This window comes from Salmo trutta, chromosome 13 (genome assembly GCF_901001165.1).
Source record: "Salmo trutta chromosome 13, fSalTru1.1, whole genome shotgun sequence".
Classification (NCBI taxonomy): domain Eukaryota; kingdom Metazoa; phylum Chordata; class Actinopteri; order Salmoniformes; family Salmonidae; genus Salmo; species Salmo trutta.
The window spans coordinates 21,969,844-21,987,426 of record NC_042969.1 but is presented as its reverse complement, the minus strand read 5'-3'; the positions used below and the strand labels follow the sequence as shown (position 1 = coordinate 21,987,426).

The 17,583-nt window shown below is 43.8% G+C and overlaps 1 protein-coding gene across 1 annotated transcript in view; it reads right to left on the bottom strand.

Annotated features, from left to right (window-relative positions):
* LOC115205030 (slit homolog 3 (Drosophila)) overlaps window positions 1-17,583 on the bottom strand; it is a 374,555-nt gene that overhangs the window by 174,629 nt on the left and 182,343 nt on the right. Inside the window, exon 7 of the mRNA XM_029770590.1 lies at window positions 2,185-2,256. Within this exon, the coding sequence (XP_029626450.1) occupies window positions 2,185-2,256 (72 nt within the window). The remainder of the gene's footprint in view (window positions 1-2,184; window positions 2,257-17,583) is intronic.

Here is a 17,583-nt window from a genome sequence, read left to right as displayed (position 1 = left end):
CTCAAAATGAACAGCCAGTCCAGCTGAAGCAGGGCTAGGACAAGGGGAGGAGGACACTCAAAATGAACAGCCAGTCCAGCTGAAGCAGGGCTAGGACAAGGGGAGGAGCACACTCAAAATGAACAGCCAGTCCAGCTGAGGCAATGCTAGAACAAGGGGAAGAGGACACTCAAAATGAACAGCCAGTCCAGCTGAGGCAGGGCTAGGACAAGGGGAGGAGGACGCTCACAATGAACAGCTAGTGCAGCTGAGGCAGGGCTAGGACAAGGGGAGGAGGACACTCGCAATGAACAGCTAGTGCAGCTGAAGCAGGGCTAGGACAAGGGGAGGAGGACACTCAAAATGAACAGCCAGTCCAGCTGAGGCAATGCTAGAACAAGGGGAAGAGGACACTCACAATGAACAGCCAGTCCAGCTGAGGCAGGGCTAGGACAAGGGGAGGAGGACACTCACAATGAACAGCCAGTCCAGTCCAGCAGAAGAATCACTGTCTTTCATTCAAGCATTTCCTGCCCTGCCTTTGAGCACGGCCCTTATTCAAACCTCACAAACAATCATGTACAAAAAAATTGTCAGACTTTTTTGCAGGTTTTCTGTAGTGGAGGTGAGTGAGAATGACTGTGTGTCTCTCTCGGTCGCAAAATGAGACCTGCTTTAACAGGGGGTATGACAGCGGCATTTAGTGCCCTGCCGATGAGCTGATGGATGGGCTAGTGTCTGGGAAATGAAATCCCTATCTTTCTCCCCCAGTTATGTTGTCCTGTCCTGTGCTGTCCTATCATATTCTTAGCAGTCCTCCTCCCCAAGGCTTTACCTTCGCTGAGGCTGGAGGCTGGAGGGCTGGAAGACTGGAGGGCTGGAGGTTGGAGAACTGAACTCCTCTGCACCAGGACATCACTGCCTGGGTCCTGCAGGGGCATGTACCTCCCTCCCCTGTAACCCAGACCAGGCAACACCAGACTAGACCAGTCCAGACCAGACTCGACTGGACCAGACCAGACTGGAACAGACCAGACTGGACCAGACCAGAACAGACCAGACCAGACTGGGCCAGACCAGACCAGACTAGCCCAGTCCACATCACACTGGACCAGACCTAACCAGACTGGACCAGACCAGACTGGACCAGACTAGACCAGACTGGACCAGACCAGACTGGACCAGTCCAGGCCAGACTGGACCAGACCAGATCAGGCCGGACCGGAACAGACCAGATTGGACCAGACCAGACTGGACCAGTCCAGACCAGACTGGACCAGACCAGATTAGACTAGACCGGAACAGACCAGACCGGACCAGACCAGACTGGATCAGACCCCCAGTAACAGCCTAAGCCTCAGTAAGAGTTTCAAACACCATGAAACCGTACAACAGCAGCTCACCAGTGTCTGTCTGGTTTAAAGCTTTACACTGTGTGCACGATGCCAGACACAAGCTACAGTAAACTTGTGGCTCATTCAATGAAGTACGCTATTTCCTGAATGTTCTTGGTTCTCCAGAGGACATAGTGTATATTACACCACAGTAGATGACTGCAGAAACAGTTTTAACAGGCAACAATGCACAGAGAGAGGATGCTTGGAAAAGTGACTAACAAATACAACGCCTTGCGAGGCGCTAGCAAGCAGCTTAATGTCACAATGCAGCACAGAATGACAATGATCCTGTGTAAAACCGTGGTGGTCACACAGTCGATACGGAGAAACACAAGGCACACGGCGGATGGACTAACACCTCAGGAGGGTGACACTATCACTGCTGTCGCTGGCAGCATGCACAGGTAGGTATGCCGCGCTGCTGCAGCTTCACATCCAACACACTTTACCCTTCAAAGACATTCAACAGAAAACACACAGGGAACAGAAGACAGGGAAATCCAGTGAAAAAACTGAACGGTAGAGAGTTAGAGAGATAAGGATATAGATAGAGAGAGATAGATATATATAGAGAGAGATAGAGAGATAAATAGATAAAGAGATAGAGAGATAGAGATATATATAGAGAGATAGAGATTGAGATAGAGAGAGAGAGACTGAGATGGAGAGATAAAAACAGAGATATAGTGAGAGAGATGGAGAGAGATAGAGAGATATAGAGATAGAGAAAAGAAGAGAAGGGAAGATCAGGATCGGTCCCTGCAGAAGAGAGGAGAGGAAGAAGGGTATGAGGAGGAGGGGGACTCACAGTATCTCCAGATCACGGAGGGCTCGGAAGGCTCCATCTTCGATGCAGCTTATGTGGTTGCTGTCCAGTTGCCTGCGGAGGGATGAGAGACAGGAGTCAGCGGAAGGTCTGTCTGCAGACGTGGGGGTTTAGGGTACTGGTGGGGGGGGGGGGGATGCAGGAGGAGGAGTGCCAGTGGCTGGGTATGGTGAGGGAGGTGGCTGGGAGGGGCTGAAGGTAGGTAGCTACTGGCTAGCCAGTGGGCGCACAGCACAAACTCAGATCTCAGCCCTCACCTCTGCCTCACCGCAACCTGCCAGGGAAGGAAAGGACCAGCTGGCTAAAGTGGCCTGTTTGGCTGCAGCCTATCACCTCACTCTCAACACTGCCCCGTCTCAACACTGCCCCGTGAGTGGAGGAGAGAAAGAGAGAGAGAGCGGGGGGGGGGGGGGGGGGCAGAAGGAGAGTGAACAGAGGCTGGCTATAGCCCACCCCGTCTGTCAGCTCTCTATTAATTACATTGCCTCCCCCCTCCTCCTCTTCTCCCCCCTCCTCTTCTTCTCCCTCCTCCTCTTCTCCCCCCTCCTCTTCTTCTCCCTCCTCTTCTTCTCCCTCCTCATCTTCTCCCCCTCTCCCTTTCTCTTTCTTTTTTTGTCAGAAAGGGAGTAATTTCATTACATTAGAGCAGCCAATCCATTACGAGCTTTTACCGACTCTGTCACTGAAACAATTTCATTAAAGGAGAGGGTTCGTAAATCAGTCCGGGTCACGATGCTGGACTCCCAGACGCTCAGAGCACTTCTTCCTCTTCTTTCTTTTCCTTTTACTTTCATTTGCAAGTCTCCCGCCCACCCCCCGTACAACCCTCTTCTCTCCACCCCTCCCCTCTCCTCTCTCTGCCCAACAAATAGGAGATGGATGGAAGACAAGGCAAAACAAAAGGCAGACATCTAGAATGCTCTCCAGCTCCTTTATCCAGACTCCAAAAGCTTCTGTGACATTTAAGCTGTTACAGATACTGTCTGCATATTCTGCTCTGGGCTGTAAACAAGACCATATCTCCTCTTCTCTAATATCCTATACCCATCTCCTCCTCTTCCCCTATCTCTCTATCCCTAATTCCTGTTACTTTACTTTGCTTTCTAGCTCTTTGTGTTCTTCTTATTTCCCTTGGTTCTCATCTAGTAAAGCAGCTGTTTCCTGACTGGTCGTTATCTCTTAGCAGAGGAGACCAGCCGTTTGGAAAGCGTCAACAAGAGAGGAAATGAAATAATCTAGGATATTATCTCATTACAATTTGGTATGAGACATTTACAATGAAAACGACCATCTGTGTAGAATAGAAACAAGCAAAGTTATGGCATCATATATGCAGATAGGAGAATGACATATTGGAGCCATGCTTGTCATGCTTAATCTAATTTCATGATACATGTTGTCTTTATTTGAAATGATTTGCTAACTGGTGAAGCCTGACAAACCTTAGGGAGGAGTGATACTGTGATCAAAGCTAGGTCGTACTTCTGACCCTTTACCTCATCTTGAAACCAATGTATAGCTGGAAGGAGGCTATGTGTGTGTGTGTGTGTGTGTGTGTGTGTGTGTGTGTGTGTGTGTGTGTACAGTATATGTGTGTGTGTGTGTACAGTATGTGTGTGTGTAATGGGTGTTGGTGGGGGGGAATGACAGTCCCAAAATTAATTTCCTTCCATCTAATTACGTTGGCCTTTAATCATCCCTGTCATAAGCAGTATTGTCAGTTGGTAGCAGTTTGATGCTTCTACCTTGAGGAACATGAAAAGAGAGAAAGAGTAGAGAGAGAGTAGAGAGAGAAAGAGGGAGAGAGATTAGAGAGAGTAGAGAGAGAAAGAGAGAGAGAGATTAGAGAGAGTAGCGAGAGTAGGAGAGTAGAGAGAGAGAGCGAGAGAGAGGAGAGAGAGCTGAGCTGCACTTCCTAAACTCCTGCCAAATGTATGACCATATTAGAGACACATATTTCCCTCAGATTACACAGACCGACAAAGAATTCCAAAACAAATACAATTTTGATAAACTCCCATATCTATTGGGTGAAATAGCACAGTGTGCCATCACAGCAACAAGATTTGTGACCTGTTTCCACAAGATAAAGGCAACCAGTGAAGAATAAACACCATTGTAAATACAACCCATATTTATGTTTATTTATTTTCCCTTTTGTACGTTAACTATTTGCACAACATTAAGCATTTTGTGGTCCGAGCCCTGAATGCTGATTGGCTGAAAGCCATGGTATATCAGACTATATACCACGGTTATGACAAAACATTTATTTGTATTCTTCTAATGACGTTGTTAACCAGTTTATAATAGCAGTAAGACACCTCGGGGGTTTGTGGTATATGGCCAATATACCATGGCTAAGGGCTGTATCCAGGCACTCCGTGTTGCGTCATGCGGAAGAACAGCCCTTAGCTGTGTTATATTGGCAATATACCACACCACTTCGGTCCTTTTCCTTAATTATAACACAGTACATAGCCATAGTATGACATTTGAAATGTGTCTATTCGTTAAAACTTGTGAGTGTAATGTTTACTGTTCATTTTTGTTTATTATCTATTTCACTTGCTTTGGCAATGTAAACATATGTTTCCCATGCCAATAAAATCCTTTTGAATTGAAATTTAATTGAAAGGGTTGCAAGGCTTTGATTACATTTTAAAACGCCTAGCTAGCTAGAACTAGCCAAGCGCAAACCAGCTGTAACATATAATGTATCCAGCTGTAATCAGCTAAGATGGATACACATTTAAGCCCCAAGCTCAGCAACCTTGCAATCAAATATGCAGAAGGATTTGCCAGTCAAACAGGTTGGAAAAAATATAAAAAGCACCCAGAGACCCTAAGAGAAGAATTTATGTAACAAAAAGACCAAGAAATCAAGGTGGATCTTCTCTTTTTCATCAAACATGCATGCAGCACTGCGCAAGGCAAACAAACATCTTAAAATGTCTGGAAACAAGACCATGAGACAATTGCATGTGGACACAACCCCAAAATGTAATATTAATATATATAATAACTGAACAGTAATGATCCAAGGCTCTGAGGCCAGTCTAGAGCTGTTTGAAGAAGAGTTCGACATGATAAAACCTCTAGTGGATGATGAGGTAAAAACGGACATCTCTCTACTAACAACGCCAGCAACTCCCAAAACCTGGGCTTCCAAACAGGAGGCCCACAGTACATCACTCCCTCCCCTGTAGCTGGAGCAGCCGTGTGCACACCAAAAACACCATTGGTAAAACTAATCCAAATTAGCCTCTCCTTTCTTGAAGTGGAGATTACAGAATTCAGGGAGAACAAACAACAAGTATGTGACACTGTCCAGACACTGAAGGAAGAGTTGAGGCATTTCCAGGAGGAGAGCCATGCTTAATAAAACCGTTAAGACAGAAGTTAAGACACAACACTGACCAAATGCCACAGTCCAATGATGTCCTCCAAGATGATCTGTGTGTAGTAAAGGTGGAGCTGCAGCTAAGAGAGAGGGACATGATGCCCTCCGTCAACAGAATCTGACCATGCCACCAACAAAGCAGACCCATCAGCCTGGTGGAAGCCCAGATACCCCTGATCCCAGTGCAGCCTTCACCCCATCTGCCTCACACGCCTCTCAGCCTCTTACGGTCCACCCTGACCCTCCAACCTCCCAGCCCGCCACAGCCTACCCTGACCTTCCAACCTCCCAGCCTGCCAAAGTCTACCCTGACCTGCCAACCTCCAAGCCTGCCACAGCCTACCATGCCTTGCCAACCTCCCAGCATTCCAGCCGTTACAGCCATTATTATAAGCCATCCTCCCCTCAGCAGCATCCACTGTTTTGTACATAATGTTTCCGCCATCGTTTCCTATGACAGAAAAGAGCTTCTGGACATCAAAACAGCTATCCCTAACCTCCTTTGGATGAGGTACTTCTACTTCAATGAGTCGAAGGAGAAAGACATATTGATTATCCCGGACCAGGCTCTAATCCCCGACACTCGAAGAAGGTCGAAGACGATGCTATAGAGGCCGGCAAGGGTGAACCCTGATGAGACTACGGCGGCAAATTAATAATGCCAAATGTGCAATCACTGGAGAATAAACTGGACTAGCTCATTCCGAGACTATTCTATCAATGGGACATTAAGAACTGCAATATACTATGCTTCTCGGAGTCATGAATGAAAAAGGACATGGGTAATATACATCTAGCTGGTTTTTATATGCATCGGCAGAACGGAATGGCAGAGGCCTGTAAATTCAGAGTGTCACAGGTCAGGTTTTCTCCCTTGACTGTGCTACCTGAGGTTGCCACTGGAGAGCACCCAGTGACCCTGTTTGGGCTTACTGGGATCACCTGCTGGATGACTATTTAGGTGCCTCTGTGGACTGGGCCAGTTGCTCAGGTCTCATGTCTTGTTCAGTGTTCTCGTGTGCCCTTGCTTTGTTGTTTTGCTGTGAAGACCTTAAGCAAATATTCTGGATTTACCCTTACCTCTGCCTGCTGTGTTTCTCTGCGCCTGGGTCCGAGTTTGTACTAGCATTAATGTCACACAGAGGGGGTGGTGTGTGTCACTTTGTTAACAACAGCTGGTGCGCGATTTCTAATATTAAGGAAGTCACATGGTTCTGCTTGCCTGAGTTAGAATACCTCATAATAAGCTGTAGACTATACTATTTACCAAGAGAGTTTTCATCTATATTTTTCGGAGCAGTCTATTTACCACCACAAACCGATGTTGGCACTAAGACCACACTCAACAAGCTGTACAGGGCCATAGCCAAACAAGAAAATGCTCATCCAGAGGCGGTGCTCCTAGTGGCCGGTGATTTTAATGCAGGGAAACTGAAATTAGTTTTACTAAATTTTAACTTACAAGCAAAAACTCAAACAGCAAGCACCAGTGATGCGCTCAATATGGAAGTGGTCGATGAAGCGGATGCTAAGCTGCAGCACTGTTTCGCTAGCACAGACTGAAATATGTTCCGGGATTCATCCGATGGAATTGAAGAGTTTACCACATCAGTCACTGGCTTCATTAATAAGTGCATCGACAACATTGTCCCCACAGTGACCATAAGGATACATCCCAACCAGAAGCCATGGATTACAGGCAACATCTGCATTGAGCTAAAGGCTAGAACTGTGGCTTTCAAGGAGCAGGACATTAATCTGGACATTAATAAGAAATCCTGCTACACCCACTGACGAATCATCAAACAGGCAATGCGTCAATACAAGACAAAGATCGAATCCTACTACACCAGCTCTGACGTTTGTTGGATGAGGCAGGGCTTGCAAATGATCACGGATTACAAAGGGAAACCAAAGTCGAGAGCTGCCATGTGACTCGAGCCTACCAGACGAGCTAAATGCATTCATTGCTCGCTTCGAGGCAAGCAACACTGAACATTGCGTGACAGCACCAGCTGTTCCGGACAACTGTGTGATCATGCTCTCCATAGCCGATGTGAGTAAGACCTTTAAACAGGTTAGGAATGGGCCAAAGTTCACCCAACTTATTGTGGGAAGCTTGTGGAAGGCTACCCAAAACATTTGACTCAAGTTAAACAATTTAAAGGCAATGTTCCCAAATACTAATGGAGTGTATGTAAACTTCTGACTTACTGGGAATGTGATGAAAGAAATAAAATCTGAAATAAATCATTCTCTATACTATTCTGACATTTCACATTCTTAAAATAAAGTGGTGATTCCTAACTGACCTAAGACAGGGCATTTTTAATTGGATTAAATGTCTGGAATTGTGAAAAACTTAGTTTAAATGTATTTGGCTAAGGTGTATGTAAACTTCCGACTTCAACTGTACGTGTCAGCAACGGCAGCTAATGAAGTCACTGAAACTCTTTACAAGGAGTTGCAGTCAGTTTTGGAATTGGTGGCCAGTAATAAACTGGTTCTGAACATTTCTAAAAGCAAGAGCATTGTATATGTTATAAATCATTCCTTCAGCTCTAGACCTCAGCTGAATCTGGTAATGAATGGTGTGTCTGTTAAACAAGTTGAGGAGACTAAATTAGTTGGTGTTACCTTGGATTGTAAACTGCCATGGTTTTTATAAGAAACATTCATGTGTTAAATTCCAAATTGTTTGCATAGCTCTGACACACACACACCCCACCAGACATGCCACCAGGGGTCTTTTCAAATCCAGAACAAATTCAAACCCAAATCCAGAAAAAAATCAAGAAAGCGTACAGTATTATATAGAACAATTATTGCATGGAACTCCTTATATTGCTCAAATGAACAGCAAACCTGGTTTTAAAAAAACAGATAAAGCAACACCTCACGGCACAACGCCTCTCCCCTGTTTGACCAAAATATTTTGTTTGTATTTATTGATATGTACAGTAGGCTATGTGTGTGATAGTTTTTAAATATATGTAGTTTAAACCTTGAGCAGTTATTGTCTATTAATAATGTTCTGTATTAAGTAATGTTTCATGTTTTGTGTGGACCCCAGAAAGAGTAACTGCGGCTTTCACAACAGCTAATGGGGACCCTAATAAAATACCAAATAATGAATTCATTTCAGTTGACTGATTTCCTTATATGAACTGTAACTCAGTAAAATCTTTGAAATTGTTGCATGTTGCTTTTATATTTTATTTCAGTATATATACAGTACCAGTCAAACGTTTGGACACATCTACTCATTCCAAGGTTTTTCTTTATTTTTACTATTTTCTACATTGTAATTTAATAGTGAAGACATCAAAACCATGAAATAACACATATGGAATCATGTATTAACCAAAAAACGGTTAAACACATAAAAATATATTTTATATTAGAGATTCTTCAAAGTAGCTACCTTGATGATAGCTTTGCACACTCTTGGCATTCTCTCAACCAGATTCATGAGGTAGTCACCAGGAATACATTTCAATTAACAGGTGTGCCTTGTTAAAAGTTAATTTGTGGAATTTCTTTCCTTCTTAATGCGTTTCAGCCAATCAGTAGTGTTGTGACAACGTAGGGGTGGTATACAGAAGATAGCCCTATTTGGTAAAAGACCAAGTCCATATTATGGCAAGAACAGCTCAAATAAACAAAGAGAAACGACAGTCCATCATTACTTTAAGACATGAAGGTCAGTCATTCCCTAAAATAATCAATTTTAGAATAAGGCTGTTACGTAACAAAATGTGGAAACAGTCAAGGGGTCTGAAATCTTCCCAAATGCACTGTAAATGAAAGGAGATCATTAACTATTAGTTATTAGAATATCCAGGGCTTGTACTCCTCTACCTTAGGTATTAAGACCAGAAACTAGATTTTCTTATCAACATCAAAGGTTAAGACATAATAATACTTCTAGAAATATGGAGCTGTGGTGATATAGATACTCAATGTCCTTCAGACTATAGGGAAATTATACTTCCATCATTAAAACATAAAAACATAAAACAGGGCAGGGACTCAGGAGGAACAATCACATGGTATAAACAGGACCTTTCACTGAGCCAAATAAAAAAGGTTAACACCCACATTTGGTTAAAACTACACAATCCTGAGTGACAATGTTTTATATATAGGTACGGTGTATGCTTCTCCCTCAGATTCATCTTACTATGAGCTTACTATGATGGCGCCAGAGAGAATGGCTGCCATTTTACTGTCTCGTAATCAATTGTGTGTTTTTTTGCATTATTTGTAACTTATTTTGTACATAATGCTTCTGCCACTATCTCTTATGACCGAAAAGAGCTTCTAGAAATCAGGACACGATTATTTTTTTCTTTAATGAGTTAGACGAGAGGGATTTACTCCAGTCAAGGCCCTCATCCCCGTCATTCGCAGGAGAAAGAGACGGAGACATTGAGGACGAAGGTCAAGGTGCCTTGTAAGGATCCGGCGGCGAGTGGGTAATTTGCTTTTACCATCGGTCCTATTGGCCAACGTTCAATCATTGGATAATAAAATAGACAAACTACAAGCACGTATATCCTACCAACGGGACATTAAAAACTGTAATGTCTTATGTTTCACCGAGTCGTGGCTGAACGACGACATGAATAACATACAGCTGGCGGGTTATACACTGTATCTGCAGGCGAGAACAGTAGCCTCTGGTAAGACAAGGGGTGGCGGTCTATGTATATTTGTAAACAACAGCTGGTGCACGACATCTAAGGAAGTCTCAAGGTTTTGCTCGCCTGAAGTAGAGTATCTCATGATAAGCTGAAGACCACACAATTTACCAAGAGCGTTTTCATCTATATTCTTTGTAGCTGTCTATTTACCACCACAAACCGATGCTTGCAATAAGACCGCACTCAATGAGCTGTATACCGCCATAAGCAAACAGGAAAATGCTCATCCAGAGGACGCACACCTAGTGGCCGGGGACTTTTTTACCATAGGGCGACACACAATTGTCCCAGCGTCATCCGGGTTTGGCCGGTGTAGGCCGTCATTGTAAATAAGAATTTGTTCTTAAATGACTTGCCTAGTTAAATAAAGGTTCAATAAAATGTTAATTAAAATAATGCAGGGAAACTTAAATCCGTTTTACCTCATTTCTACCAGCATGTTAAATGTGTAACCAGAGGGAAAAAAACTCAAGACCAACTTTACGCCACACACAGAGACACATACAAAGCTATTGGTGCGGTCAGAGGCAATTGCTCGGCCTCCGACCGCAAGGCACTACAGTGGGTAATGCGTACGGCCCAGTACATCACTCGGGCTAAGCTGCCTGCCATCCAGGACTTCAATACCAGGCGGTGGCAGAGGAAGGCCCTAACAATTGTCAAAGACCCCAGCCACCCCAGTCATAGACTGTTCTCTCTACTACCGCATGGCAAGCGGTACTGGAGTGCCAAGTCTAGAACAAAAAGGCTTCTCAACAGTTTTTACCCCCAAGCCATAAGACTCCTGAACAGGTAATCAAATCAAATGGCTACCCTGACTATGCATTGTGTGCACCCCAACCCCTTTTTTACACTGCTGCTACTCTCTGTTTATCATATATGCATAGTCACTTTAACTATACATTCATGTACATATTACCTCAATTGGCCAGACCAACCAGTGTCCCTGCACATTGGCTAACCGGGCTATCTGCATTGTGTCCCGCCACCCACCACCCACCAACCCCTCTTTTACGCTATTGCTACTCTCTGTTTATCATATATGCATAGTCACTTTAACCATATCTACATGTACATTCTACCTCAATCAGCCCGACTAACCGGTGCCTGTATATAGCCTCACTGCTGTTATAGCCTCGCTACTGTATATAGCCTCGCTACTGTTATTTTTCACTGTCTTTTTACTGTTGTTTTTATTTCTTTACTTACCTATTGTTCACCTAATACCTTTTTTGCACTGTTGGTTAGAGCCTGTAAGTAAGCATTTCACTGTAAGGTCTACACCTGTTGTATTTGGTGCACGTGACAAATAAACTTTGATTTGATTTGAGTTTCAGTCATAGAAATAGCCCTGACCATGTCGTGAACAAAAATAGAAACGAGTTAGTGCATCTCTGTCCAGCCTTAGGCCTGTATTTTCTTAATGGAAGGATTAGAGGGAATTCTTTGGGAAGATTCACCTACTGCTCAGCTCTTTGGACCAGTGTTGTTGACTATAAAATCTCAGACTTAGACCCCTCCTCCATTAGTGCATTCACTGTCAGACCACAGGCACCATTGTCTGACCACTGTCAGATTAATGTCTTTTTTAAAAGATCTCCACCCAAAGACCACACAAACAGAGGCCTGTACACTGATTCATGTAAATAAAATGTATTGATGGGTCCCTGACAGTGCAATACACTTCAACACAGCATTGCACTGCCCAGAAATACAACCTGTATCAATGATTTATTTTCAAGTACATTCAGCCCAAACCTCCCTGACATAAATTTGGCTGTGAATAAATTAAATGAGATTTATCATACAGCAGCCACAAAAGCAAATTTATGCAGAAGAAAAAACAGTTCTAATTGGAAACCTCAAAAAGAAAAATGGTTTGATGCTGAATATAAACTTGGAAGGAAAAATGTTTAGATCTTTATCAAATAGAAAACATCACCAATCACAAGATAGAGACATTTGACACAATGAAAGAATACAAAACAAAACCTAAGATGGAAGAAACAGAAGCATTTTGAGAACACTCTGAAAGAGACTGAAGACTCCATTGATGGATATCAGTTGTGGGAGAAATGGAACGGTCTAAATGGAAAACAGAGGAATGACCATTCAAAATGGCAACATTTGGAAAGATCATTTTCAAAGGTTCTATGGAGTAATACCATCAGAAGACCTTAGCTTAAACCAAACAAATATGCAAGAAAAACTCAGCTCTCTAGAACAAACAATTAAAAGCAACCATTACCCAATTGGCTATCAAATTACAAAGGATGAACTTTCAAAGAAAATACAAAGCCTTAAACCTGGAAAGGCATGTGGCACTGACAGAGCAGGAGACACTCCTACAAATGAGGAAATACCATATAAAATCTACATACAGAATTCTGCATAATTATCCTAAATATCCAAAAGAAAGTACCAAATAACACATGCAGAGCGTAACTCAGAAAATTCCCTTTATTGTAAATATAAAGAAAAGGACACTTACATTTTGGCACCATATGAAAAGAAGCCCCAAAACATCCTTACAATTAAAAACAATGGACACCCAAGAGCTGAACCCTGAAAAGAGTCCCCTATGTCATCTGTTAAAAACACTAAACAAGCCAATTATCCAAACACACTGGGAAATCATTCAAATTGTTACAGAAATGAAAACCTTCTATTTAACAAATTGGGAATATGAAACAACACAGTAAAAACAAAATTGCTATTTGGTCCTCAAAAGAGAATACAAATGGGCAGAATATCTCTACACTGTCAGATATACAAAACAGAGACAGATCCTGACCAAATACAGGCTCAGCGACCACCAACTGGCTATAGAAAAAGGGAGACACAAAAAGACATGGCTACCCCATGTGGTCACTGTACGACAGGGGAAGTAGAGACAGAGATGTACTTTTTCCTCTGCTGTGAGAAATACTCCTAAATAAGATCATATTTTTTCAAGAAAATATCCCAATCAATTCCCACTTCTGTGCATTTACAAATGACATAAAGCTGGGAGTTATTCTGGGTGAGGGAGGAACCGCAAATATGACTGTCAGATATGTACAGTTGAAGTCGGAAGTTCACATACACCTTAGCCACATACATTTAAACTCAGTTTTTCACAATTCCTGACATTTAATCCCAGTAAAAAATTCCCTGTTTTAGGTCAGTTAGGATCACCACTTTATTTTAAGAATGTGAAATGTCAGAATAATAGTTGAGAGAATTATTTATTTCAGCTTTCATTTCTTTCATCACATTCCCAGTCGGTCAGAAGTTTACATACACTCAATTAGTATTTGGGAGCATTGCCTTTAAATTGTTAAGCTTGGGTCAAACGTTTCGGGTAGCCTTCCACAAGCTTCCCACAATAAATTGGATGAATTTCGGCCCATTCCCCCTGACAGAGCTGGTGTAACTGAGTCAGGTTTGTAGGCCTCCTTGCTCGCACATGCTTTTCCAGCTCCGCCCACAATTTTTTTATAGGATTGACGTCAGGGCTTTGTGATGGCCACTCCAATACCTTGACTTTGTTGTCCTTAAGCCATTTTGCCACAACTTTGTAAGTATGCTTGGGGTCATTGTTCATTTGGAAGACCCATTTGCGACCAAGCTTTAACTTCCTGACTGATGTCTTGAGATGTTGCTTCAATATATCCACATAATTTTCTTTCCTCATGATGCCATCTATTCTATTTTGTGAAGTGCACAAGTCCCTCCTGCAGCAAAGCACCCCCACAACATGATGCTGCCATCCCCGTGCTTCACGGTTGGGATGGTGTTCTTCGGCTTGCAAGCATCCCCCTTTTTCCTCCAAACATAACGATGGTCATTATGACCAAACAGTTCTATTTTTGTCTCATCAGACCAGAGGACATTTCTCCAAAAAGTACAATCTTTGTCCTCATGTGCAGTTGCAAACTGTAGTCTGGCTTTTTTATGGCGGTTTTGGAGCAGTGGCTTCTTCCTTGCTGAGCGGCCTTTCAGGTTATGTCGATATAGGACTTGTTTTACTGTGGATATAGATACTTTTGTGCCGGTTTCCTCCAGCATCTTCACAAGGTCCTTTGCTGTTGTTCTGGGATTGATTTGCAATTTTCGCACCAAAGTACGTTAATCTCTAGGAGACAGAACGCATCTCCTTCCTGAGCGGTATGACGGCTGCGTGGTCCCATGGTGTTTATACTTAGGTACTATTGTTTGTACAGATGAACGCGGTATCTCCAGGCGTTTGGAAATTGCTCCCAAGGATGAACCAGACTTGTGGAGGTCTACAATTTTTTTTCTGAGGTCTTGGCTGATTTCTTTTGATTTTCCCATTATGTCAAGCAAAGAGGCACTGAGTTTGAAGGTAGGCCTTGAAATACATCCACAGGTACACCTCCAATTGTCTCAAATTATGTCAATTAACCTATCAGAAGCTTCTAAAGCCATTACATCATTTTCTGGAATTTTCCAAGTTGTTTAAAGGCACAGAAAACTTTTGACCCACTGGAATTGTGATACAGTGAAATATAAGTGAAATAATCTGTCTGTAAACAATTGTTGGAAAAATTACTTGTGTCATGCACAAAGTAGATGTCCTAACCGACCTGCCAAAACTATGGTTTGTTAACAAGAAATTTGTGGAGTGGTTGAAAAACGAGCTTTAATGACTCCAACCTAAGTGTATGTAAACTTCCGACTTCAACTGTATATGATTGCCATAGGGACATCCCATGACAATTAATTCCTTGAAGTATTTACATTGTAAATAACTAACAGTATGTCACGCCCTGGCCATAGAGGGGTTTTTTGTTCTCTATTTTGGTTAGGCCAGGGTGTGACTAGGGTGGGCATTCTATGTCCTTATTTCTATGTTTTTGTATTTCTTTGTTTTGGCCTGGTATGGCTCTCAATCAGGGACAGCTGTACATCGTTGTCGCTGATTGGGAGCCACACTTAGGTAGCCTGTTTTCCTTTGGGTTTTGTGGGTGGTTTATTTCTGTTTAGTAATTCTTACCTGACAGAACTGTTTAGCTGTTGCAATTTAGTTTTTGATTCAGTGTTTATTTCAATAAATTTCATGGTGAGCACTAACCACGCTGCGCCTTGGTCTACTCCCTGCAACGGCCGTTACACAGTAATACATAGTGTAACCATTATCTATGTACATTTTGTTGTTTATTTATTACTCATTCATTCTTTTTCTTTTTATAATATATTTTTTTTAATTACATATATCGACCGAAGATTCCACAATACAACAGCAGTAGTGTTGTACCTGTATACATGATTATATGTACTATTATTATTACTACTGAAATTAACTGGATTTCATTATCCTCTTGCAATGTACTGGGTTTACTGAAATGCTATACCACTATACTGCTTGGGCAATAAAGCAAACTAATTTGGGGGGGGGGGATTTAATTAGCGAGAGAGAGAAAGTAGAGAGAGAGAGAAGGAGTAGAGAGGGAGATATAGATAGTAGAGAGAGAGGACAGGGTAAAAAGAGAGTAGAGAGGGAGAGAGTAGAGAGAGAGAGTGAAAGAGAGTAGAGAGAACGAGAGTAGAGAGAGAGAGTGAAAGAGAGTAGAGAGAACGAGAGTAGAGTGGGAGAGAGAAAGAGAGAGAGAGAGCAAGTAGAGAGCGAGAGAGTAGAAAGAGGGAGACAGAGATAGAGAAAGAAAAAGAGAGAGAGGGTTGAGAGAGAGAGAGAGAGGGAGAGAGACAAAGAAAGAGAGACAGAGAGAGGACTCAGAGACTAGGGCCTTAAAAGAACAGACCCACTAGCCCAGGCCTATTAGTCTGTCATCGGGAAGGATGGAGCAGGATTCTAAACCAGCAGGCGCACGCCTCCTAATTAATTTTGGACCCAGTTGATCAACGTTCATCAGCTAAGACAACAGGAAGTGAATGGGGTTGGAGTGTCTTCGAGACAAGGGTTAAGTCACAGATGGTTCCATGTTGCTTTTATAGTCACTGCTTTTGTTTTAGAAAGAGTAGTGCACTATGTAGGGAATATGGTGCAATTTCAGGGAGAGCTGCTCTGCTGTCACTGGGCTGGGTGATGGATAGACTAAAGGGCTTCAGGAGGAGGAAAGGACAGTGGAAGGGATGGAGATAAATCACGCAGCCAATCTATACCTAGCTACTGTGTCCTGTCCTGATTAGCACAGCAGAGGACAGGACAGTCAGTGGCTATTTAGCCAGTGTCCTTATGTAGACAGACGTGGACACAAAGCCTAAAGAGTGATGATGTCTCTCTCTCTCTCTCTCTCTCTCTCTCTCTCTCTCTCTCTCTCTCTCTCTCTCTTGCTCACTCTCTCTCTCTTTCCCTCTCTCTCTATACTGATATGAACTTGGACAGAGAGGACACTGCAGAGCCCACTAGATGAGGTGGAGAGGGGTGACGGGTGAGGCAGTAAGAGGGGTGACGGGTGAGGCACTAAGAGGGGTGACGGGTGAGGCAGTAAGAGGGGTGATGGGTGGGGCACTAAGAGGGGTGATGGGTGGGGCAGTAAGAGGGGTGATGGGTGGGGCAGTAAGAGGGGTGATGGATGGGGCAGTAAGAGGGGTGATTAATGGGGAAGATGGGTGGGGCAGTAAGAGGGGTGATGGGTGGGGCAGTAAGAAGGGTGATGGATGGGGCAGTAAGAGGGTTGATGGGTGGGGCAGTAAGAGGGGTGATGGGTGGGGCAGTAAGAGGGGTGATGGATGGGGCAGTAAGAGGGTTGATGGGTGGGGCAGTAAGAGGGGTGATGGATGGGGCAGTAAGAGGAGTGATGGGTGGGGCAGTAAGATGGGTGACGGGTGAGGCAGTAAGAGGGGTGATGGATGGGGCAGTAAGAGGGTTGATGGGTGGGGCAGTAAGAGGGGTGACGGGTGAAGCAGGAAGAGGGGTGACGGGTGGGGCAGTAAGAGGAGTGATGGGTGGGGCAGTAAGAGGGGTGACGGGTGAGGCAGTAAGAGGGGTGACGGGTGGGGCAGTAAGAGGAGTGATGGGTGGGGCAGTAAGAGGAGTGATGGGTGGGGCAGTAAGAGGGGTGATGGGTGGGGCAGTAAGAGGAGTGATGGGTGGGGCAGTAAGAGGGGTGACGGGTGAGGCAGTAAGAGGGCTGATGGGTGGGGCAGTAAGAGGAGTGATGGGTGGGGCAGTAAGAGGAGTGATGGGTGGGGCAGTAAGAGGGGTGATGGGTGGGGCAGTAAGAGGAGTGATGGGTGGGGCAGTAAGAGGGGTGACAGGTGAGGCAGTAAGAGGGCTGATGGGTGGGGCAGTAAGAGGAGTGATGG